The sequence below is a fragment of the Chelonoidis abingdonii genome, chromosome 9 (assembly GCF_003597395.2).
Source record: "Chelonoidis abingdonii isolate Lonesome George chromosome 9, CheloAbing_2.0, whole genome shotgun sequence".
Taxonomy (NCBI): domain Eukaryota; kingdom Metazoa; phylum Chordata; order Testudines; family Testudinidae; genus Chelonoidis; species Chelonoidis abingdonii.
Window position 1 is genome coordinate 6,541,432 of NC_133777.1, and position 26,545 is coordinate 6,567,976.

The window sequence follows — 26,545 nt, forward strand, 5'->3', positions numbered from 1 at the left end:
TGATGCTTTCTGCTTTTATTCAATTAAATGCAGCATTCTATACAAGGAAAAAAATGAAATCCATGAAATTCCAAACCCTGACAGTGAAGAACTAAATTCTTCCTAAGAATCAACCAGAATTAAAAGATTCCCCCCATGGTACTGTACATAAAATAATCTCTTCCCCATTTACAGCGTTCCACACAGTACTTTGTTTTGTATCTCAAACTTCAGAACTGTACAACTTTGTTACAAACTACGCTTTCCTATGAAACTTATTACAGAAAAAAATATTGCCACTTTTTATTTATTTGTAACAAAAAGTTAGAATCTTTTAAAAAAGAAAATTTAAGTCAGCCAGAACTCTGTTAAGAGCGGGGGGGAGGGGGGGGGATTTGAAAATGAGGGAAGGGGTACTGTGGAGCTTGTCAGAGCATCAGATTAGCATTCCCTTTCTCTGTCTCAAAAAGGGAAACTGCATTTGGCATATAAAAACTACTTATCACTAGAGGTGGGTCCAAGCCACAGGGTTCGGGTCCAGCTCTGAACATCTCTCAAATTTCAGGGCTGTTTGGATCTGGGAGTTTTGGTTTAGAGCCATCTCCAGTGAGCACTGCTATCAAAACCTCATACTAACAACAAACCAAGAAACAGAGCCCTACCCTTTTCCTGCACAGGAACCCTGGGAAAGAGTTTGAGAACTTGGGGAAAGAAAAAAAAAAAAGCTTACGCCCGCATGTGTGTGTGTGTGTGCGCGTGCGTTACAGTAGAAGCTACCTGATTGACTAACTCAGAAGTGTGCATGTCAGTTGCCAAAATATCAACTCATGGACTAACCTTCAAGATGAACCAAGCCTTTGGATTACAGCTCATGTGTGCCACAGCTCAAATTTATTTACAACAGCTGGATTAGAATTTTGCAGGTGGTAAAAGCCAGATGTGCCAACCCACATCTTCCTATCATTGTGTAATTTACCTAGATGCGGTTAAGTGGAATGGCTGAGGTTGCCAGATGCTTAAGAAGCAAAGCAATGTTCTAAAGAAATCCCTGTGCCAACGCTTCTCTTCTGTTACTAGCAAAGCTTTTCACTCTCTTCCTAGGGGGACACCAAGCCCAGGCAACAGGCTCAGAATTTTGGTTCCACCACTAGAACAGATTAATTTCAGCTACATAGAGCCACGTGTAGCAAAAAGACAAATTCCTCCCCAGCCTTTGTTTGCAGAGAAACAAAAAGCATCTGCTTTCCTTAGGTACGAAAAATACCGTCATGGTTGAGGTTGGGGGGCATGGGGTGTTTTTTGGGTTAATTTTACCGTGTCTCAGATTTAGATGATAGTTTAATGAATTAGGCATACTATATGCAGATTTACAGAGAGGAATTGGGACCACATTACTGTACCAGACTATGAAAGATTTTAAAGCCAAATTGGTCAAGTCTGTGAATAAGGCCTTGTTAGAAGCTACCTGGCTATAGCTTCCATTTCTGAACAGCTGGTAATGACTCAAGCTCCATCCCCTGACCCCAGAAATGAAAAAGAGGTGGGACTGGAGTGGCCATTAACCAAACCAGAGTTGCCAGAACTCACCTCACATGTGGACATTCTCCAGGTTAGGAGAGTGTATGCAAGTCTGAGCTGGGACTTGCAAGCAGCCCCATAAGCCACCACAAGCCAGCTACAGAGTACATGTGGGTGTCACTAACACCATGAGCCATTGTTCCATCAAATAAAATACAGTAGGTTCTCTAGACATTAGATCTGTGTGAAAATGTAAAGTCTCCATTTTTTTTTAATTCAAGATTTCACTTTGAGTGATGATCAGTGCAAAAAGTTAAAAAACCATGTATCTACAGATATACATACGTGTGTCTATATAAAATATCTGTACAACTGGGGAGGATGGCCTGCCAATACACAGGGTGACATCTGCCCTAAAGAGAAAGATGCCTTGAGTCCAATTAGTTGTGCCCCAATCTCTCTAGGAAACGTTGCAGTCAGTCAGTTTAAAAAACAAAAAAACAAAAACCAACAAACAACAAAAAAACCCACACCAAAGAAACCCACAACCAGCTCAAAGATTTGAGACTAACCCTAAAAGGCTTTCCTGACCACTTGGGCAAAACTTGTACAACTGAACAAACAGCAAAGATGGAAAACAGGAGAAAGTTGCACTGAAAAATACAAAAATAAATCTGAAGTAAAGGTACCTGTTGTCGACAAAGAATGCATAAGAGTTAGAATGAGGTGTCATCTGTACCATGTTAGAGGAGAGGCCTCTATAGATAATGCATAAGTTGGTCTTGAGCTCCTTTAAGACAAATCCAGTACCTCGTTCCCATCTGGGTCACTCAGCAAACCTTGCTATATCAAGTGCTGCTTTGGGAGCCACTAATATCACATCACAAAGGAGGCACAATTGCAATCAACTTCATTTTAAGTTGGAGCCAGAACACAGTATCCTTACTGCAGAGGTAGACTTAAGGTAGCGTGTTTAGGATGGGGGTGCACTCCACATCAGAAGAGGACTGTCACAGGAAATAGAGGCACAGATAACTATGGTTTCTGCTATTTATCCAGCCAGAGCTACGTTTAAGCAAATCAGAATGCTACTATTTAGAAAAAAAAAAAATGATGTACTTAGCATGGCACTCTAGAAGCACAGAGGGCATTTTAGCGGTATTTAAATTGTGAATCCAGAAGTGTTCTAATTAAAACCATTCCTCAGCCTCCTGCTAGGAGTCACCATCTTAAATCAGTGACATTCACGAGGCCAGCCAGAGACAGACAAGATTGCAGCAGATCCAGTATGAGAAACAGAAAAAGAAGAGTTTTTCCCCTTTCTGATTGTTAAGCTGGTCTTGGGGTGGGGTTGCTACTCTCCTCAGCAAGCTAGGAGACAGAGCAATAACAGTTCTAATTTAACAGCTTATTTTCAAATGCAATTTACATTTTGAAGACAGCCAGAAGCACAAACTTTTAGAACTCTGCAGAGAGGTGGGGATCTCTTTTAAAGGGCTGGCAAAAAAGACTCTTCTCAACTTTGAGCGATGCCAACTAAAGTTTTACCCAGGAAAAAAAAACAAACAAAACAAAAACACTGCAAAAAGACAACCCTAGGATAACCTTTGAAAGACTCAGTCTAGTAATCCTTATGCAGATAGCACTTCCCCTGACGTCTGTAGCTGTTTTGTTTGCATTACCACCAATGGTGGATCTAGTTTGAAATAGACTCAGCACTGAAGAGGGACCACCTGTACACTTTGGTGTAAGAGAACCACACATGAAAAGTCAGAAGGTTGGTAAGCACGTGAGGGAACAATGCTTGGTTTCTGGACTGGAAACTCCTCATGACAGCACCAGACATGTTTCAAAATATATTAGATCTTTTTATTGTAAAGTACATAAACCATAGCTAGTGTTCAAGACACAATACCAAGGAAAACTACTTTTTTTGATAGTTTAGGGAAGGCAAAGCTGTACAAAAGAAAAAAACACTTTTAAAAATAAAGACCAATCTTTTTGCAACTGCTGACATTTGGATTCAAGGAATCAAATGGAGGAGAGTTTTACTATTTATTAAAATTAGGGTACTAAATAAGTTATTAGACCCCAAACTTTGACAACTCATTGAGGCTTCAAGCCAGGATAATGCAGATTGAATGTGGAAAGATGATCAGAAAAACATATTAGAATATCTAAAGTCTCCTATTAACTCCTGGAGCTCCAGGAGTCTTATTTGCAGCACTTTAAGTAGCTGGCCAAGAGGCTCATGACACCAGAATTCCTATTGTCTCTCAGTAAATAGAAGAGGGACACAGACCAGTTGTGATATTTGTTGAGGCTAGGAACAGACAGAGCTATGCAAGTTAAATGGGAGGCATCTGACACCTAAGCAGAAGGTTCCTGCCTCAAAAGGCCAACCCCCAGAATCCCCAAGGTACTGAGGGAAGAATAAGTCTGCTAGTTCTACTAGGGTGACAATATCACACACTTCTATGCATCAGCACATCTTTGTGGCTGAGAAGTTTGAGAGTTTCTTCAAGCTGCTGCAATGCTCTGAAGGATCATCAAATAGGGTACTCCAGAGACAATGCAGTCTGGGGATCCTTTTCCTCCTGAACCAAGAAGGAAGAGATCCACTTCCACCAAGATGCCAGCCAGCATAAAGACACCCCTTCCCAGGGTGTTGCCAAGTCACATTTCCTCACAAGTGCAATCTGCTAGCCCTCCCCATTGTTCTGGCTATTCTCTAGCTTTGAGAGGGAAAAAGCATGTATCTAAAACACACAAACACCCCCCACCCCAACCAGTCATTTTCATACTCAAAGGTCTAGGGGGCCAATACAAATCTCAGTCCCGTAGTTTGACAGGCCTCAATAAAGCCAACTAAGACACTTATCCACAGATTAAAAATCCAAACACAATATACTTCTGAAAAATTGTAATGATGATGTTAGCGAGAAGGGTCAAGTGGATGGAGCAACTTCAAGTCCAATATGCCTCCCTCCTTCAAACAAGCCTATTCTCTCCTTGAGGAGCCCCTCAGAACCACCACTGATGTGAGCAAGAGCTTATGTACGGCTTTTGCAGACAGAATACACCCTCCAGTCAGCAGTGCAGAAAACGAGAGGCTTGCAAACCCAAAGTAGCTGAAGTGGGGGAGTGGAGGGAAGCATAGGGCATTAAAAACTGTTACTAAAGTGCAACAAATATCCTAAATCCTTTGTAATCGATTGCTGTAAGAGGTGCCTGCAAAGCTTCAAATTTCCAGTTGCTGCAGGACACCTTTAAAAACAAAACCCCCAAACTATGTAATAGCAGTCGTAGGAATTCAGGAGCCCTTTGGTGTAGCATGGAGTATGAGGCAGCTACAAAGAGTTTCAACTCTTGGGGTCGAACAAGATATTTAGAACATTTTAAAAAGAAACTTAGTTAAACTTAAAGCAAAGGAAAAATTAATTTCTTAAATCTTCAGTAACGAAAACAGTTAACTTTTTGGTGTTTTCAAAAATACAGACCAGGCAGCCTGCCACAGCATTAACAATATCCACTTCATGAGGGAGAGGATGCCCATCTGATACACCCCTTGGGAAACTGCAGGTGACACCTTACACATTCCATCAATATTTCTCCCTCAGTATTACCCCCATTCATAAAAACAAATAGCCAGATCCTTCCCAATTACTCTTCAGCCTGAAAGGAAACAACAAACAGAAGCTAGATGAGAAATAGCCGGGGGGGGGGGGGAAGAGATGGAGGAGAAGTTTTCATAGACTTGAGGCCAATCTCTTCAGCTTTGAGACTCTGGAAAGCTCATGCCTCAATGTCGCCTCATTTTAACTTTGCGGGCTGGACTTCCATCCTCCTCCTCCTCGTCATAGTCCTCTGTATACTCGTAAGACCTTCGCCAATAGTTCTCAGAGCTGAAGTTGCTCCGTCTCCTATGTTTTGGTAAGAGGACCGAGCGCCTGTTCTCCTCCTTATCCATTTCTAAAATCCGTGGCCTAAGGAAAAGAAGAGAAACATTTGGAGCAGACACTCGGTTGTGAATTTAAGAGATGTCTCAGACTAGCTGTGTTATTTAAGCTACAATTTCTTGAATATTTTGACCAAATGGACCACTTGGAGCACACGGCAAATTGGACTTCCAGCATTGTCAGGTTACAACACTGCAGTATTCCTACAAGTACAGAACGCCTGTGGAGTCCAACACAGGCAAAGAGACTAGAGTCACATGAATGCTGAGGGAGGATTTTGCCTGTAGTGATGCATGTTCTTTCTGAATCGAGATAACAAGTTATTAAAAGGCTCTTTATTTACTCTTGTCCTACACTGAAGCTGTTAAACTACAAGAGAAACTACCAAAATATGCAACTGCTCTTCCATTCCTTCCTAGGTGTACCAGACTGTACCAAATATTACCCTCTTTTATGGGAGATTCTTTACCTGTGCTTAACACAGTGGGAATGTCAGCATTAAGGGCATGATCCCTTTTAAGTCAATGGGATTTCTGCCATTGTTTTTAATGGGAACAGGACTCCATATGCCCTTGCTCTTTTAGCAGCTAGTTTACTGTTTTTTTAAATATATAAAAAGTAGTTCCATAAGGGCTGGGTTTTTTTTTTTGTGTGTGTGGGGCAAGGTTTCTTGCTCTCCCCTCCCGGCTCTGAAACATCTGGTACTGGCCACTGTCAATGGCAAAATCCTAGACTACATGGACCAATGACCTGATCCGGCACAGCAGTAGTTACTGTCCCATAACAAATGCATCATGTTGACATCCATGGATTATGCATATACTACACTAGAGTCTCTTAGGCTACATAAGGGGACAGACCCAAACAGCATTGGACATAAGTGACAGAGTAAGAACATAACCTTCAGGTTAAGGAGAAACAACTCCCACTATCACCCATGTTGTACTGACATAGTGACTCTTGCAGTTCTATAAACTGTTTTTCCTGTACACTCAATTGCGTTTATGTTGTATATTTACTCCACATACGTTTAGATGCAACGCTACATTTGTAGATGTGTCTCTCTTCTTGGCTTATGCTCATACAGTTAGTCTGGGACTTGAGTGGGATGTTACACAAATAAGACTCCCCTCAAGTGACTGGCTGCAGCATGGACTGGACCCTGCTGTAGTCAAACCATGAAACCAGGCCAATCTCTTGGTTTTACATGATGTTGAGAAAAGTCTTAACCCTTGCTAAGGCTCAGACACACCCCTGAGTACCAGGAATACTGGTTAGACTTTACACAGGACAGCTGGCTTTGAACTATCATGATTCTGAACCAACACAAGTATGCCAACATTTTTTTTTTCCCCTATAATAGGAGTTATCATTCCTGGCTAGAAACCATTATATAGGCCAAATGCATCACTGTAGTCACAGGTAAAATCTCATTATGGACAGGATTCCATAAACACACTCTAAAAGACTGGCTCAACTTCTGGCGCTGCTAGACTAACTGGACTATTTCCAAGAAGAAGTCAGTGTCCAAATCTCTCTTAAAACCAAATCCTGCAAGAGTTCACCAGGAGTTTGGGTACGGAAGGAATGCAGGATTGGGACCACAGCAGGTATGAGAAACATCGCACATTAAAAAAAACACAAAAAATAAAACAAAAAACCTCTCACTCTTCCCTGTGAGTGAAGCCTTCTATACTTTTCAAAAGTCATTTCATTTCATACAATAGCTTGGCAATAAAGGTCAAAATTAGCTGCAGGGAAACTTGATTGTTCTGAATGAGTGCACCACCAAGAGGAAGCTGAATCTACTGCGTCTCAATCCTGCCAGCCATTTGACAAGAAAAAACAAACAGCTTAAAATTCAAGCTCAGCTTTAAATTACAGGTTTGGCGCTAAAAAAAGAAGCCATTTTGATTAAACAGACCTATATTGCCTATGAAGTGTGTGTGGAGTAAGCAGCCCTCAGGCAGGGAAGGGGAGAAAACTAGAGTAGAACTTTAATGCACAAGAAAAGAAAAAGCCAAACTAAATAGGATAGAGAGTTTCAGTTGTTACACAACAGCATTATAGGAATGATGTTGCATTATCTTTGCAAGAATCACATCAAGACCTATGAAATGGGCAGTTCTAGCAACTGTGATTACTACCAGGCTGATAGGTGGGTGGGATTTACCATTGTTTTGCCATATCATGAAATGTTGCAGTTCGCTGAGACCAGAAGCACTGGAGCCAGATCACTACTTTCACAAGCTCTCATCCTACCTGTGAGCAGCATCAGGGTCTGCTTTGCGATGGGACCGCTTTGGTTTCAGGATCTGATCCCTGTTGCTTCCTGATAGACGGTCAGAGGTGTAACCTGGTGGCAGCACAGAGCTGCTCAGCGATTTTGTTTCCAATCGAGGAGCATCTAGTCTTGTTCTGTGAATGTTAAAAGACAAGTGTTTCCAAAGAGTCTTTTGGGGAAAGTACTGAGGTAGCAAAGTAGCTATTCTGTCTACAGGGCCAGCTCTAACTTTTTTGCCGCCCCAAGTACTGCGCCGTCCAAAGCCCCTGCCCCCCCTCCGAGTGCCACCTGGCGGAAACAAAAAACAAACAGAAAAACCCTCCAGCACTGCCCCGCCAAACCATAAAAAAAAACACAAAAAAAAACCCACAACCCACCACACACATACACAACCCTGAGCGCCGGCCCGTCCCAAGCACGTGCTTGGTCGGTTGGTGACTGGAGCCAGCCCTGTCTGTCTAGTCAAACTGAAGTAGCTCCCCTGATCCAGGCCCACCAGCAAGGTTTAAGTGACAAGCAGGACAAAGTTTCACAAGGCAAAACTTGCAATCCTCCCCTTCAAACTCCCACTTCCCTATTCAAAAAAAACAAAAGCGTGCATGGGATCTAGCACATAAAGCTGATAAATTGGCCTATATTAACTCAACTATTAATTCTGAGGGTTAATGACAGTTTAGCAACTTAAAACCCTGGATAAAGTATCTAGAAGTGATGAAGCAAAATTCCCATTTCTGATTCATATTGCAGTGCCTAGCTTCACCATTGTGTTCTCCCTACAAATCTAGCTCTCTCGCTGGGATCAGGAGAGCTAACCTGTGCAAATCAAGAGAGTTTTGCTGGAGGAGATTTTCTGACAAACTCAACAAAAATATACAGTAGTCATCAGGTGAAAGTCCGGAAGGAAGTCCAAGCAAGCTGCAACGTGGTATCTCAACTAAAATATTCAAGATCTAGTCCACACTAGAAGGGAACCGTGCTAATAGTTGCATCACTGTGCAATACGGTCTTGCAAGCACAGTTCAGCTAAAAAACAGAATAATTCTGTCCAGCAGCACTGTTTGCTCAGACACAGCTGTAGCTGGCTCAGTTTGCGTGCCCAGGAAACAAGAGAATTGGCAGAAACTATCCTGCAGGAAGAACAGGAGTACTTGTGGCACCTTAGAGACAAAATCCTACAGAACACTCAGTATATAGATTCTTACTGTGGTTGCATTATTGCTATGCACAGACACAAACTTTTGGCTTCAGTAGTATGTCGTTTCAGACATGGACCCAAGCCCTAGCACTGAAAGGATGCAAGATGAAAAGGTACCAGTGCTTAGAGCAGTGCGTGTGGTGGAGATGATCCATGCAATCTTCATGAAAAAAAGATGGCTGCAGATTCCTCCTGTTTCCTAATATTATTTTACAATGTGCATCTCCCATAAGGGAAGTTTGCTAAAAATCAGGTCATGGGGTTGGGTTGTAAGAAAGGGGAAAATTAGCTTTCAGGTTATTCTTGAACTTAAGCTTTGCAAGCTTGATTTCAACAGGGTCTGAAAAAAAACTTCAGATCCTTTCAAATTCCAATTACAAACTGTTTGCAGTTGCAGAGCAAACCATCTTCTCCACCAACCCTCACCAGCTTACTCTTTGCTGCAGGTACAATGTGTCGACACATGAATGAGTATGTAGGTTTGTCAATTACACTGCGCACAGAAAGTAGGTTTGTGTCAGACTAACAACAGTCCAGATTACCTGCCAGTATCCTACTGGAATTCAGATCCAAATCAGTTTGTTAGAACACTGAATGCAGAAATGATGGCAAGCCCTATGCTGAACTACTTTATTGCCATTCCAACACTACTCACAAATATGCCTAACAAACACAAAGTTGCAAAGAGTCCTGTGGCACCTTATAGACTAACAGACGTATTGGAACATAAGCTTCTGTGGGTGAATGCCCACTTCATCAGATGCATGTTTTGTGGGTGAAATTTCCAGAACATGCATCTGACGAAGTGAGTATTCACCCACAAAAGCTTATGTTCCAATATGTCTGTTAGTCTATAAGGTGCCACAGGACTCTTTGCTGCTTTTACAGATCCAGACTAACATGGCTACCCCTCTGATGCAGACAACTTGTGTTATGTTTCTGATTCATGAAAGCTACAATCAGCATTCCAACAGGGATTGTAAGCTCGGCAACAGAACCTTTAAGTTCTTCCTCACCCCCAAGCACTTCATGATGGCTCACACAAAAGTGATTTTATGAAAGAGTCAACTTTTGGAGGGAGAATAAAGCTTCTGAGGGTGTGGGATGACATAGCCACCCCCTGAAGTTAATGGATTAAACAAAAAAATTAAAAAAATTTTGCACAGAAATTAAATATGATTGGAAATGCAAGTCTCAAAGTTTTAATTGGATTACAAAAGAGCATAAAATCTTGGCTTGAGCCCTCTGAGTTTTTAGGTCTTCTAAAATGTAGCTAGGCAGCAAAGGACACTAAAAAAGGAAAGATACGCACAGGCAAGTAAATTATGAAAAGCTGAAGTCATTTAACACACAGTTTCCGTCTAAAGTATTGTACAGGTACAGTATGCAAGAAGTATTACAAAGAGCTTGAACTATCATTTGGAAGTTACTCCCAAAGCCTGTCTGAGCAGGTCTCAGTAGGTTGCACTAACACACTGCTTATTTCCCTGGTTAGAGTTATGCTAAAAAAATAAAAAAATGGGTAGGTGTTTTTTTAAATTTAGGAGTTTCAGCCCCCCTCAGGGCCTCCAACCTCTTAAGCTGAAGATAAATTCCAGCCCTTTCTGTTGCCCTCATAGGCCTATACTCTAGTACACAGGGAAAGCTGTAAATATCATTAAGTTCTCGCTGCACTAAAGCATTTATGACCTACTTGGTAACCATGCGGCTCTCAAAATATTCCACAAAATTGACCAAACATCAGAGCATTTCTCCAACAAACAAAGTTTGTTCTACACTCCCTGCTAAAGTAGTACAGAGCTTCACACATACAACTATTCAGGAACAGATTCGAGCCCAAAAGTTTTGCCTGTTGGCCCCTTCACCATGTGACTAGATATACTAGTTCTTAACTATACTGAAGTCTAAAGCTAAGCACCCTTGCCATAATACATTTATCTTGGTGAGAATCAGATTCTCAGGCTACTCAAGCAGACCCTGCAGAAAGAATGCTCTTTATGACATAAATATTAGGTAGTCTGTTGCTAGCATAAAGGGAAAGTAGCTATTTTCCTGGTTGCGCAACACACTATTTAAATCTGCAACAGTCACATGATTTAGGATGTGCTAAACTTCACCATAGCAATCTGCACTATGGGATGCAAGTGTTTACGAAAGTCACCGCAGTCCTGCGGTGTATGGATGCAGACCAGGTTCAACAGCAAGGAGATGTTTTAGCAATGGGTATGCAATAGCTAAATAAGCTGTAGGGTGCAATGTGCATAGTGTATGTACCCTTTTGCAGAGTGGTATATCTGCATTGTAGGGATCAGGCCTGGTAGGTGCCATAAAGAGTGCGGGAAAAGGGGGATTCCACTCCTTCCTTTTAGGCAGATATACCACCACCATCCTTCATCACACCAGTCAGTCAAGCAGCTATCAGAATCTTACTCGGTAAAGGCATAGAAGTTCTCATTGTACTCTCTCCTGCTCTAACCTTGAGTGAGGCAGAGTGTAGGATGCTCAAATACACAAGACCATTCAATTTCACTGACTAAAAAGCAAGCTCTAGAGGCATTGTGATGCAAGCATTCCCAGCACAGTTCTGCCAAGATATGTAAATCCCTGCACTCCTAGGCCTTTTCTACTATAGATCCGTGCACTGGTTTAATGTCAAGTTCAAATCTATTTAAACTGCAATGTAAACAAAGGATGACACTTTTTTTTTTTTTTTTTACATTGATTTAACTGGGCTAACAAAAACACAACCAACAGATAAAAACACTTCAAGCATGTCCACATTATAGGTTTCCGATAGTTTAAATCTAGTTCAAGGGTAAGCAACCTATGGCACGGGTGCCGAAGGCGGCACACAAGCTGATTTTCAGTGGCACTCACACTGCCTGGGTCCTGGCCATCGGTCCAGGAGGCTCTGCATTTTAATTTAATTTTAAATGAAGCTTCTTAAACATTTTGAAACCTTATTTACTTTACATACAATAGTTTTATTATAGACTTATAGAAAGAGACCTTCGAAAAACATTAAAATGTATGACTGGCATGCGAAACCTTAAATTAGAAAGTGAATAAATGAACACTCGGCACAGCAGTTCTGAAAGGTTGCCGACCCCTGATCTAGTTAGTTAAGCCAATGCTCTTCTCTAGCACAGAAGAATCTCTAGGCACTAGCCACTCATGAAGATAGGATACCAGGCTAGATGGATCATTGGCCTGATCCAGCGTGGCCACTTATGTTCTGAAGTCTGGAAAGCCCATTTCTCCCATAACCCTGCCAATGCACCTCAATCCGGCCCCACAATACCCTTGAGTCCCTTCAAATATTTCAACAGCTACAGAATTTGTGAGAACACCTCTAGTGGCATTAGTCCAGATCGGTTTTGTTTCTCTCTAGCAGCACTACTCTCACTCCAGCTGGTTTCAACCGCAACTGCCCCTACTTCGCACCTCTGTCCTGTGTTTCCACAAGCTGATTTTGCCTCACTAATGTCTCAGGGCTGTTGCCTCTCATTCCATGGCTTCTCTCTAACCAGTTATCTTTGTCTTCACTTTGTCCCTGAGTTGATCTAACTGGCACTGTGTCACATCTTCCATGAGGCTAGGTTTCCTTGAAACCAGCTAAGCTGCTTGAAAGCTCAGAGGATCTGGAGCCAGATTTCTGATGACTAGCCTCACTCTTGCCTGGGCTGCAATTCCAGCGGTCTGCCATTGTGTCTACTTCCTTCTGGGTTTTCAGTACTTTAAGCCACAAGAGCTCCATTGGTTTACACTTTTTTCATAAGGGAATTTATTGACAATGGAATTACTGGTTGGACACCCCACGAAAGGGACGACCCCAAAACGAGTTTTAAAAACAGAGGGTGCCATGTATTTTCAAGTTACTCAAAAAAGTGTTGTTTCATTGGGTCCTGGTAGCAGAAACAACAAGAGATACCTAAGGGGGTAAGGGAGAGTTAAGAATATAAGAATGGCCATAGAAGGTAAGACCCAATGATCCATCTAGTCCAGGATCCTGTCTTCTGACAGTGGCCAGTGCCAGAGACCTCAGAGGGCATGAACAGAACAATTACTGTGTGATTTATCCCCTGTTGTCCAGTCCCAGCTTCTGGCAGTTGGAAGTTTAGGGACAACAGAGCATGGGGTTGCATCCTTGACCATCTTGGCTAATAGCCATTCATGGATCCAGCCTCCATGAACTCATCTAATTCTTTTTTTCAACCCAGTTATATTTTTGGCCTTCACAACACCCCAGGCAATGAGTTCCACAGGTTGACTGTGCACCATGTTGTTTTTAAACCTCCTGGCCTACTAATTTCATCAGCTGACCCCCATCTCTTGTGTTAGATGGAAGCATTGTTACCCCTTCTTATTCACTTTCTCCCACCTTTCATGATGTTACAGACCTCTATTATAGCTCCCCGGTCTTTTTAATCTCTCTTCATATGGAAGTTGTTCCACACCTGAAATAATTTGTTGCCTCTCTCTCTAACTGTTCCAATTCTAATACATCTTTTCCGAGACGGAGCAACCAGAACTGCAAGCTGTATTGAAGACATGGTTGTCCCATGGATTTATATAGTGGCATTATGATATTTACTGTCTTATTATCTATCCCTTTCCTAAGGGTTCCTAACACAGTCAGCTTTTGCTTGCCAGTGCACACGGAGTGGATGGTTTTGGAGAACTATCCATGATAACTCCAAGATCTTTTCTGAATGGTAATAGCTAATTTAGACTCCAATAGTTTGTATGTATAGTTGGGATGTTTTTCAACATGTATTAGTTTGCACTTACCAACGCTGAATTTCATCTGCCTTTTTGTTGCCCGGTCACCCAATTTTGTGAGCTCCATTTGTAACTCGTTGGACTTAGCCATCTTGAGTAATTTAGTATCAGGGAGGCGCAAAGCTTGCAGATGTTTACCACTTTTTCCAGCTCATTTAGGAGTACGCTGAACAGCACCAGTCCCAGTACAGATCTGTGGGGGACCCTGCTGTTTACCTCTCTCCATTCTGAAAACCGACCATTTATTCCTACCCTGTGTTTCCTGTCTTTTAACTAGTTACTGATCCATGAGAGGACCTTCTCTCTTACTCCATGACAGATTACTTTGCATAAGAGCCTTTGGTGTGGGACCTTGTCAAAGGCTTTCTGACAGTCTAAATACACTATATCCACTTGATTGTTGACACCCTCAAAGAATTCTAACAGATTGGTGAAGCATGATTTCCCTTTATAAAGACCATGCTGACTCTTCTCCAACATACCGTGTTTATCTGTGTATGATAACTTTGTTCTTTACTGTAGCTTCAACTAGTTTGCCTAAGACTGAAATTAGGCTTACCAGCCTGTAATTGCCAGGATCCCCTCTAGAGCTTTTTTTAAAAATCAGCATAACATTAGCTACCCTTCAGTCATCTGGTATAGAGGCAGATTCAAGTGATAGGTTACATACCACAGTTGTTAGTTCTGCAATTCCATATTCGAGTTTCTTCAGATCTCTTGGGTGAATACCATCTGGTTCTGGTGACTTATTACTGTTTAATTTATCAGTTTGTTCCAAAACCATCTCTACTGGCACCTCATTCTGGGAAAGTTCTTCAGATTTGTCATTTAAAAAGAATGGCTCAGGTGTGGGAAACTCCCTCACATTCCATGTAAAGAATGAACGTAACTTTTACGCTGCTGAAACTTTAAAGCTATAGGGACAAAACTGGCCAGAAGAAATGCCATCTATGGAATAACATGGTGTCATAAGATAGTGTCATGGGTGAGGAGAAAATTTACAGGGCACTACTTCACACTGCCAATTCCTAAAGATACATTTATAGGCCTAGTTCTGTAATCCATGTGTGTCAGACATCAGCATTTCTATTTCCCTGTTGGAAATGAGTCATCCTCCTCCCAGAGGAGAAGAATTTCTCTGGCTTATTGTGAAAGATGCCCCATATAAAAATTGATATGGACAATATCTACTTGAAGGGACCATGTCAGGTCATTCACTACTTAGAGATCATGTAAACAAGCCTTAAATTGAGGCCAAAAATTTAGGGTTTTACAAGGCTAGTTTTATTTACTTTTTTTTTTAAATAAGGCAGCAAACCAAAGACATCTGTTTGGATGTGAACATACCCTCTGCAGTGTTTTCAAATGTTATAAAAAATATGCTGTTGCAAGAGTCAGAAAATGAACCCAAGAAGTTACAGTAACAAAGAAGAGATCAGAATCAAGCAGTCTATTTTCATTGTTAGAAGCTAGTGTAGTAAGTAATCAGATATTTAAGATTTAAAATGCTGAATAATCTAGTGTTTTATACCAAGTGATTTACCACCTGATATTGTCCTTTTAAAAATGTTCTGAAATGACAGAGTGCTACAGAATCAACTTTATTCTGTCTTTCTTCATCACCCAAAATGCTTTAACACTTACTTTCTAAGAATGATGACAGCTCTCCTCTCCTTGATGTCCTGCGGTCGAATGCAGTGCGTAATTTCATCAGCTGCATATCCACTGGAAAAAAAACCAACAAAAACCAAAGAACTATGAGCAGACTGATAAACAAAAGATTCCCTGTTTCAGAGAATCAAGCACTGCTACCTACTCTATAACTTTCATGGTGCAGTTCCTAAACTTCACACTATTCTGAAAACAAATTAATGTTACAGCCTTATGGAATTTTTGCTTTAAAGTTCAGGCAGGCTGAGAAACAGATGGACATTAACATGTTTTGCTCCTGGTCATTTTCTGCCACAGTATGTAAGTACCCATCTAAAGAAAATTAACACGAGCCATATTCATAAATAAAGTGACATTTGAAGCATGACCACAGAATGTACAGTCAGCTACCTCATTTAGTAAAGTATGATCAGGATCATTTAAATGAACATAATACCACCACAGTACCAAAAGAGATATTCCCATGCAATTCCCCCACAGAAAGCCATCTCAATTGTAACGGAGATAAATGTGAGCAAGCTGTAGACAAGTACTGATTACTGGAAGATTCTGCTCTATCTTTTGAGTTTCCCCTTAAGGGTTGTGGCTTTGGGATCACAGGTGGATTTTTAGCCTGGTGAAAAGCAGAGTGACAATGAGTGCCCTTGTGCTAGAAAGACTAACCTGTGTCCAACAAGTTCAGATACTTCCCTACATTCCACAACCACTCCCTGCTCAGCTGCCCCAAGAAAGCAACACAGACTGTCCTATGTAACGAGAGAGAGATTCTACTGCTGGAGTTACCAAGGCCCAGGCCCAGAAGCATGCATGAACAGGATTTAGCTAGACCTGTGTCTTTAGACTAATTTCTATAAAACAAGATACTGTCCTAAGAGCTATATTCGATGGGTATTCAGAAGCATTTGAGGTGGATTGTTGGCACTATCAAGTAGTACAAGTATCAACTTTCTCATTAGAATTCCGTCCTCATGGTAGACTTTTTGTTGAAAAAGTACAGTTTTCAGAGTTCAGGGCAAGCAGCAAGGTATGTAGTTTGAGGTTTCACTGAGCAGGGCCACATTTTACCTTAATATGGATGATTGCAGGCAACATCTGCTTAGACAAATCACCTTGGAAGAACTTCTGGAAATACAACCATTCTTATGATGTTAATTGAAGGTAAGGAATGAAGCTCACTCAGTCTGGGAGGGAAGGGAACACACCATGCCAATGCTTCTCCCGCTTTTTTTCTAGAGCAGGGGTGGGCAAACTTTTTGGCCTGAGGGCCACATAGGGGTTCCAAAATTGTATGGAGGGCTGGGTAGGGAAGGCTGTGCCTCCCCAAACAGCCTGTTCCCTGCCCCCTCCCAGAACCCCCAACCCATCCAACCCCCCCGCTCCTTGTCCCCTGACTGCCCCCTCCAACNTCAGCCCCCCAGCGGGGCACGTTCCACTCCCAGTGCTGTGCAGAGAACCAGCCCCTGGTCGGAGCATTCACCTCACCAACAACCTGGCCAGCAGGCTCAATCCTTCCCCCACTGCCTCTGGCTGGGCTGGTGCCCCAGGAAAGCCCAAGACCCTTTGGCTCTGGAGTGGCAGGGGAGTGGGGAGTGATTTCCAGCCTGTTCATGCCCCAACCCTGCAGGTTCTACAGCAGCCTCCCAGCCAGGGGCTTAGCACCCTCTTTGCCCCTCTCATCACACTGGGTCTTGACCCGATGGAGCGCAGGGCTACTCTGTCCCCTAGGCACCCTCCAACCCCCCGCCCCCCCGCTGTCCCAACCCATATCCACAACCCCCCACCCTGACAGGCCACCTATCCAACCACCCGTTACTCCCTGTCCTGACTGTCCCCCCCCGGGACCCACTGCCCCTTATCCAACCCTGCCATCTTACCATGCTGCTCAGAGCCGCAGGACTGGCAGCCGTGCCGCCCAGCTGGAGCCACACATGCGGCTGCGCTGCCTGGCAGGAGCTTATAGCCCTACCGCCCAGAGCACTGGCAGCACAGCAAGCTGAGGCTGTGGGGGAGGGAAGACAGCAGGGGAGGGGCCAGGGGCTAGCCTCTCGGGCCAGGAGCCGGGCAGGATGGTCCCGTGGGCCAGATGCGACCTGTGGGCTGTAGTTTGCCCACTTCTGTTCTAGAGCATTCTGGAGACACAGAGTGAATCCCCATCCCAGCACAGAGTGCCCCATGCCCGAATGAGGCTTAAGAGGGCCCTTCTAGCAAGATAAGTCTTTCAGAATGTTCTGAGATAGATGGCAGGGGCTTTCAAGGATGCAAAGGATTTCTAAGGGGACTTGAGAACAGATTGGAGAGATCAGAGTTGGGCACTATGGGCCACTCTCCCATCTCCTCTTTAAAACTTAACACAGACAGCTTGCACATTCTGCAGTGCATCCACATCATTCCATAATTCAGTGATTCTATAAGAGGCTTCTATTTTCACTTTATTTGCTCATTTCCCAAGTGCTTAGAAACTGGCTGGGAAGACACCGCATACCCTCCCCAAAGTAAAGCCCTAACACTATGCCTTCCTCATTGCTAAGTCCAGTAGTCAGCAGTAAGCATTCTTGCATGGCCTGACTCATTGGGCTGTAGGTTACTCAAGCAGGTCTATCCAGAGGATAGATGGCACAGGACAGTGCCTTCTACATGCATGGAGTTAACTTGTAGATAGGACTGTAATTCTTCCCCCAACCGCTCCAAAAGAGAGGGAGCTACCTTTCACTCCTTCCAAGATACAGCACGTATTGTTTCTAGGACTGAGAAATTCTGCAGAGAAGATCAGTGTGTTTTATTCAGATGTATCACAAAGAATTAAGAAGTGTTATGCAAGTGGGCTTATTATAGGGCTCTATTATGTTTCAGTATCTTTGTTTCAAGCTTCAGTGAATCAATTAAGATCAGATCACTCACGTTAGCGTTCATCTTAACAGAATCCTAATAATGCCTTTAACTTAAGAGACCAAGCCAATTTTCTAAACGTGAACACTCCATAAGACGTCAGGCTGCATGTTCTGATTATTTACTGGGCGGGAGCCTATTTCACAGAGGAGTTTAACACCAATTTGAAACTAACAGGACTCTTGGCACAAAGATTATAATCCTAGATATTCTGCCTCCCTGCTTCAAGAGGCATGTGCCAAGAAGATGGCAGCAGTAAGTATCCAAAGCTGGTCAGCCCAAGCTCTATGCAGACTGAAATGAAAGTTATATTTGAAATAGCAGAAAATGCTCTCTGTCCCTCAACAGCCCCATACTGAATACGATCATCGAGGTGAGATCTGACACAACAATGTCACTTTCTGTTTTGCTAAGGTCAGTCTGCTACATCCCCGAGCCTCCCAACACCTCTAACACTAAAGCTACAAAGCAAACATTCATTCCCCATTGTATCGTTGTGAGAATAACTGGATTCTATTCCCTGTTCTTCTCAAGGCTTCCTCTAGGACTTTGGTCAAATCCATTAACCAGCGTGCCTGTTTACACTGCTGTAAAATGAGGTCAATACCTACCACACAGGGGTGAAGAGAGGCTTAGTTTATTGTCTGAAGTGATTTGAGATTCTCAGCTACGCCATCTACTGTAAGTAGAAGTTTCATCCTAATTTTATAGGCAGGTGAACTGATGCATAGCCTGGTTAAGTGAGTTGCCCATGGCTGGCATCCCAGTCTCATTCATAGAAGCATAGACTTAAGGTCAGAAGGGACCATTATGATCATCTAGTCTGACCTCCTGCACAACGCAGGCCACAGAATCTCACCCAACCACTCCTGTAACAAACCTCTAACCTATGTCTGAGCTACTGAAGTCTTCAAGTCATGGTTTAAAAAGACTTCAAGGTGCAGAAAATCCTCCAGCAAGTGACCCGTGCCCCATGCTGCAGAGGAGGGCAAAACCCCCCAGGGCCTCTGCCAATCTGCCCTGGAGGAAAATTCCTCCCCAACCCCAAATATGGTAATCAGTTAAACACGATAAATGTGCAAACTCACCAAACACCACACAAAGAATTCGCTGAGTAACAAGATCCCACCCCATCTAAACATCCCACACAGCCATTGGGCATATTTACTGCTAATAGTCCAAAGATAAAGTTAATTGCCAAGAATTGGCTATCCATCATACCATCTCCTTCCCATAAATTTATCAAGCTTAGTCTTGAAGCCAGATATATGTCTTGCCACCTACTCGCTTCCCTTGGAAGCTGTTGCCAGAAACTCATTCCTCTGATGGTAGAAAAACTTTCAATCCTATTTTCAGTCTAAACTTTCTGATGCCAGTTTATATCCACTGTTTCTGTGTGACATGGTAGCGAGCCAAATAATCCTCTCTCCCTCCCTGGTATTAATCCCTCTGAATATTTAAAAAGAAGCAAGTCAGACCCCTCAGCTTCTTTGATTAGCACAACAGCCAACACTCTCGGTCCTTTTGCAAGTAAAGACAGGTTCATTCCTCGGTTGTCCTAGTTACCCTTCCCTGTATCTGAAGGTTTTGATTCATCCCTTCTTAAAACATGGAGACCAGAACGCACACAAGATTCCAGAGAGTCTATCATGCCCTCGGATAATAGTACTAACACCTCCTTATCTCACTGGAAATATCTTGCCTGATGCATCCCAAGACCGCATTAGCTTTTTTCACAGCCATATCACATTGGCAGCTCAGTCATCCTGTCATCAACCAATACTACAAGGTCCTCCACCTCCTCTGTTACTTTCACCTGATGCGTCCCCAGCTTATAGTCCAAAGAGTGCTGCTGAGCAATGTGGTACTCATCTCTGCTGCAGCGGAGCATATTTCCTACACACAGCACCAACCTCAACAACCTGCTGAGAAGACAGACATAGGCTGTGTACATGATGCTGCCAGTACAAATCACTAGCGCACTAGACAAAGTGCATTTGAAGATCTCAGAAGTGCTTTGCATGTTACCCCATCAGCATATCAGTGGCAATTGGGTTTAAGGCATTAGCCTATTTTCAGTGATTTTGAAGGAATCCTTCCTCCAATCAGCTGAGTCAGTACTCTACAGGTTGAAGCAAAGCTTGAAAAATTCACATGCCTACTTATCATTGGCATGAAGTTTCCTCTGAAAAGGGGATCTACACCAATTTCTGAAGTTTAAGCTCTCTTCTTAAAATAAGTTTCGAGCTTGAACAGCTAAGAAGGATTTCTTGCAACCACAAGGAAAGCAGGCTCATTCTGAGTCTGCAGCCAGCTCTAGTGTTTCTGCTATGTGGAGCCTTGCCAGCAGCAGGAGAGTGAAACTAACATATTGTCAGTTTCAGAACTGGTCAGCAAGAAGTGGAGCATGACAGCAGTTTTCAGGTATCTAAAAGGGTGTGGTCAGGAGGTGGGAGAAAATTTGTTCACCTTAGCCTCTAGGGATAGAACAAGAAGCAATGGGCTTAAACTGCAGCAAGGGAGGTTTAGGTTGGACATTAGGAAAAGCTTCCTGTCAGGATGGTTAAACACTGGAATAAATTGCCTAGGGAGGTTGTGGAATCTCCATCTCTGGAGATATTTAAGAGTAGGTTAGATAAATGTCTATCCGGGATGGTCTAGACAGTATTTGGTCCTGCCATGAGGGCAGGGGACTGGACTTGATGACCTCTCGAGGTCCCTTCCAGTCCTAGAATCTATGAATATACTGAGGAGGAGAGCCCAAAGAATGGCACAGGGAAGGCAAAAGTGTTAGAGATCTTCCCCTCATAGCAGTCAGAAGGCACCGGGGATCAAGAGTAGAAAGCAAGGTTCCCCCTCCACCCTTTTCAGCATCCAGATGGGGACTTGGTGGAGGCATCATTACCCTAAGACTGATACAAGTGATATAGTTCCACCACCCCAGTAAAGTTCAGAGATAGCACCTAACTCCAGCTGCTGGACCTTTCATGTGGGCATTGCTCATGAAGCTCACTAGTGTCCATCCCCCTCACACATCTCTGTTAATGATCTCTCACTATTCCTCTAGTTAATAGCAATCTAATCAGTTGTTCTCCAGACCCAAGCTGAAAGATGCATCATTTTTAGCAATCAAGAGAAAGATTTGCTTTCTGCTGAACTTTGTACCTTGCAAAGATCATCATGGTACATTTATGAACAGTCTAATATTCACAGTGATACAGCAGTAGCTATCAAGACATATTGTTAGATATAATGAAGCTCCCCCACTATGTTACAAGTTTCTTTTTGGTGCAGTTTAGGTATTTCCCCCCCACCCCCCCCCATCAAGACACATTCTCTTCAGAAGACTGGGAAACTGTTGTATTCCCACTGCCTCATGCACACCAGTTCTATCCTACCAGTACTCGTCAGATTCCCTTAAAAAGGAAATGCTAATATGGCTGAGTCAGTAGTCAACAGCATCCCTTGCACAACTCTAGCCTACAAAGAGTGGCACTGAAATGAAAGGTACATAGTACTTCCACCAAGCTTGATTTACACTTCCTAATGGGAAAAGAAATTCAGCTATGGGTTGAAAGTTGGGGAGAAAGAGGTTTAAAAAGGTCAACTTTAAACAAGAGAGAAAGTAACATTATACCTTGGAGGGAGGGATATGACATAGCAAGATGCAACCCTTCCTCCGCCCCATAAAAAAAATAAAAGCCTCCAAAAACTCTGCTGCACAGAGTGTTAGAATACTTAGGCCAACGGAGCAGAATGAGTGGAAGGGGGAATAGGTGGCTACAAGGTCAGAAAATGAAACAGAGAGCTTTGAAAACCAGGAAGACAGTCATAAATTGACTGTTGATATTAGTAGGAACACCACAGTAAAGGTGACATGGGGAGGGACAAAAAGAGTTGGAAAAGTGAGTTAAAATGAGCGGGAGAAATGCAACTCCCTCCACCCCCACGCACACCCCAGACTCTTTGATGGTTCCCACATAGATCTAATCCACACAGCCAAAGCAATGCTGTTACATTGGCTTCCCAGAGAACACAGCCCTGCTGAGAACAGCCACTGACCCAGCAATGCTAGAGTCACACAGACATTTTTACAAGCATGTTACTTCTATCCATGCAGTTTCTCAGAACAATTGCCTTCAGGAAGTATTTACTTGGATTCTTCCTCCCTCCCACTTTGGAGAACTGACTTTTCAATGTGCCTGAGAAGGACGGATCTTAGGCATCACCTTCAGCAGGATCTAGAAGACTTGCAAGTCATGTTCATTCTCTCTTTAACCTGGAAACTTTAATAAGTCATTACAACTTCAATCCAGCGTGGATCACAGTATCACAAAGTAATCCCTCTGACAGAATGTCCTGGATGTGCTAAGTATTTACTAACTGCTGCATTTAAATGGAAATAATCCCTATTTTAAAATATATTATTTACTAGAAACTAATCTCTTCTCTTGGATTAAGCAAATGCATTCCAGCAAGGGTTCAGTAACAAGAAACCCTCAAAGCACTATTCCAAAATCTTTTGTTTCCATTCTACGCTTGTCTCACCCACTGATATTATTTGTCAATACCGAGCTGACATCCTCCAATACGAGGCAATGAAAGTTTCGCCATTAACTTAATTTGGAGCAGCCCATATTCTTTCCTTTTACACCTGTCCAGTTAGAATATTTGCAGCAATGTCAGATTTACTATTCCAGATCAAACTGCTGGTCCATCAAGGCTGGTTATCCTGTCTATCAGTCTCTAGTACCTTACCTCAGGCCAATATTCCCCACTGGAATAAGCAGGTGGAATTTTGTTAGCTCTCAGAGAGCTGTGCCCACTTACTTGTCAATTTTGTATCCCCACCAATCTGAAAGTCACTTATCACAAGGGATACTGGGGAGAATTACTTAATGTTTGTGCAGCAGTTTAGAGATAAAAAGCAATGAGAATGCTCAGTATCTGTTATTAATGCACCTGGTCAAATGTACAATGCTGTACGTACATTAGGGGGGAAATTCCTTCCTGACCCCCTGCAGCAATCTTTTTACAAGCCAAAGCATGAGACTGAGTTACCTACAGACTGCTTTACTGCTAGCATAAGCATTTACCAACTCAGACATTAGAATAGCTAAAATACTTCCCTTTGGCAATGTTGAAAAAGTTAGGGGTATTCGACTACTCCTGTCAAAATGAATTCTGCAGAACTGCCCTTAGCATCAGGACTATAAATGTTGATCATAAAATTATGCAGCCCCAGCACGTGACTTCCTCCCGTCACTGATACCTAAAAGCCCACCTGCTCCACAAAGCCACATGCACCAATCTCCACATGCAATTTAACTGGCCGCTACCTGTGCCAGTTTCAACATTACATATGTTGTTAGAGAGGCAGCATGACACTGGGACAGAGAAAGGGATTAGAAGGTTGGGACTTGTAAGTCCCAATCCTGGCTGTACTAATGACTTGCTGCATGACCTTGGGCAGGTCATTTCATTTCTAGGGCTGTTTTCCCATCTGTAAGAGCGTGGGAGGGACCTTACTGTACCTATCATACAGGGCTGCTGCGCACAGTTCGGACAGTGCTTTGAAGTGCTACATGATTTACACTTACAAACTATGTTCCACAGGAGATCTCGGAGCATTCTACAAAAAGACAGCTAAGACATAATATCCCCACTTTACAGACAGCAAAACGAGGCCAGTCACCTCACCTCACCCTATTTACAGTCACACAGGAAGTCAGTGAACAAGCTAAGAATAGACTCCAGGAGTCCTAAGTTCTAAATCGGCTGCTCTATCACAGACACGCCATTGAGCAGGGGCTCCATTTTATGCCTTACTGTGTATTCTAACCATAGACAGGAGTGAGCTTCAATCCACCGTTTCATGCACACTCTCACTGAGGCCATTGCAGATGGGCTTGTCTTCCTCCCAAGCCTAGCTGCGTCACTGCCTGCTGCCCGAGCTGAATCACTGCTCCAGCCAGACCCCCACTGACCATAATGCCTTCGTCCCAAGTGTCCTTCCTTCATCCTCCCACTCAGTCAGTGGAAAGCCCATGTATCTAGGATGCTATATAAACATCTCAGGCATGTGCCTCTGCTGATGTTTGGTATTGATAAACAAATTACTAAGGAGTCTCAGTTTAGTCCCTGAAACTCAGAGGCCTTCCACTTAGTTACCTTAGCACAGTGACACTCCCTCTTCTCACTGGCAGGAACAAGACAGGTTCGGAGACTCTGATGGGCTTGAACTGGAACTTACAGCCAAAGCAGAGGGCAGAGTCGCTGAAGAAAGACACGGAGACGATGGGTCTCTCAAATATGTGGATAGGGTCCACATGGGAGACAATGCAGCCACCAGGCTGGTAGTCGTTGATCACCGCACTGTTCACAAAGCCCTCAGGGATCACCCTGTGCTCCACAAGCTTTCGGATCACCAGGTCATGCACCCATTCCGGGATGGCATCCACCTCCCCCTGAGGGTACAGCCTTTCCTGACCAGGGCCTCGCCTCTGCAGCTGGGACCCATATGTGTAGCCCTCCCCAAAGAAATACTTGTTCCGAAGAGGGGCCCTGTCCACCGTATGCTCTTTATAGAGGCCTTTCTCAGCTCTAGATACGACATCCTCAATCCGGGCTTCGATCTTGGCACACTCGTCTGGGCTGAAGAGACGAAGCTGCCGGATGCCACTTTTGACTTTCCGGGCCTCCTCCTCCTCCTTCTGCTGCTGCTCCTCCTCGTAGTCACTGGGCTCAGAGTCAGAGTCCTCATGGTACTTGCGTTTTCGCTCCGCAGCAGCAGCGCCCCCCCCAACTGCCCCATAGGGGGACTCTGTAGGATCCCGTAGGCTGTTGCCTTTGTAGTTGTCCCGATAAGGCATCATGGACTTCAGCTTCTCTCGCAGGTCTTTGTAGCCACTCCCCGCCATGGTGTGCTCGCAACCCACCTCCTCTATTGATCTCCTCTGTGCACGACTCTTTGGGTTAGAGAGTGCGAAGTGCTGCTGCTATTCATGGCCTCCACCGTCCTGCTGGGATAGTTCCAAAAGGAAGGAGGTACACGGAGTGGATTCTATAGTCAAAACTTCCACATACAGGGGACCCACCCAACTCTCTCCTTTGGTAGGGGTAGGAACCTTTGATACAGGTAGCTCAGCTCCACTCTTCCATAAGAGCCCTGACCCCTTGGAGGGGAGAGGGACGTGCTCTGCTCCAAAACAGGAAGTTCCCCCCCTTTCCTTTGGGTAGCAAAACAAGAGACGTATCTTGTACTGCTATAAACTTGCACGTGCCCCCGCTCTCCTTGCTGACACGCGTGTGTGTGTGTGGGGGGGGGGGATTAGGAAGCTCACCTCCGTCTATGCGTGCAGGCTCTTCTCTGGCTACTGCGTAGGGCAAAAGGGGAGGAGGAGACAGGCAGGCAACACAGGGCCAAGCCTCCCCTCTTCCCTCCTAGGGCCGGGGGAAGCTAGCTCGGTCCCCCCTGCCACTTTCTCGTTGGCAGGGAGGGGCTGGGTAGCTCGGGTCCCCGTGTCTTCCCGGGGCGGGAGCGCGCAGTTCCCCCAGCCGATGCCAAACTCACGGCCGGGCCGGCGTGGGAGCAGGACTCCGCTCTGCGGGGCCACGCGGCCAGCCTCCCTGCAGGCACGGCGAGGCCTCCGGGCCGCCCGCGGGCTGTCAGCTGCTGGGCCCCACGCTCCGCGCTGGGAGCCCGCCGCCCATGGGGCGCTTCCTCAGGCAGTGGCGGAGCCTGGCACATGCCCAGCTGCTGCCCCGGCTCCCGGCAGCCCCCGGGCCGCCACCTCTCTCCCCATCGCAGCACAGGGGCTGGGGGCGGGAGCTCCGACGCGCTCGCAGACGCTGCTCAGACTCCTCGCTACGTCACCAGGAACCAGCCCGACATTATAAATAACTCAGGGGCAGCCTAGAGCGCAGGCCGCGCACTGCGCAGGCGCGGTCACTGCGCCCGCGCCGACGGCTTCCCCTCCCCCCACCGCCCGATGGCGGCGCATGCGCACTAGGCCCGTGGCGTCTTTTTGCTGGCGACGCACTTCAGAGCCGCCGCTGCTTGGCAAGGCCACCGGGGCTCTTTGATCGGGGTGGCCCGGAAGGCCGGTGGAGCCGAGTTGGGCTGAGTGTAACTGAGGAAAGTATCGTTCTGTGAGGGCATCACCGATACCTCAACATCGCCCCCTCTTTACGGTACAACCTACCCTGCTTCCCGCTCCCCCCCCCCTGCTCGATGCTGATTGGCTGTGCTGCCCTGATGAGGCGGGCACA

At 44.5% G+C, this 26,545-nt stretch overlaps 1 protein-coding gene across 1 annotated transcript; it reads right to left on the reverse strand.

Annotated features, from left to right (window-relative positions):
- Positions 1 to 26,222, reverse strand: ALKBH5 (alkB homolog 5, RNA demethylase). The gene is made up of 4 exons (XM_075069152.1): positions 24,446 to 26,222; positions 15,362 to 15,442; positions 7,719 to 7,874; positions 1 to 5,483 (listed from the first exon to the last, which is right to left on the reverse strand). Exons 1-4 carry the CDS (start codon positions 25,192 to 25,194, stop codon positions 5,300 to 5,302), a joined length of 1,170 nt encoding a protein of 389 aa, XP_074925253.1. The 5' UTR covers positions 25,195 to 26,222; the 3' UTR covers positions 1 to 5,299.
- Positions 26,223 to 26,545: the final 323 nt, after the last annotated feature.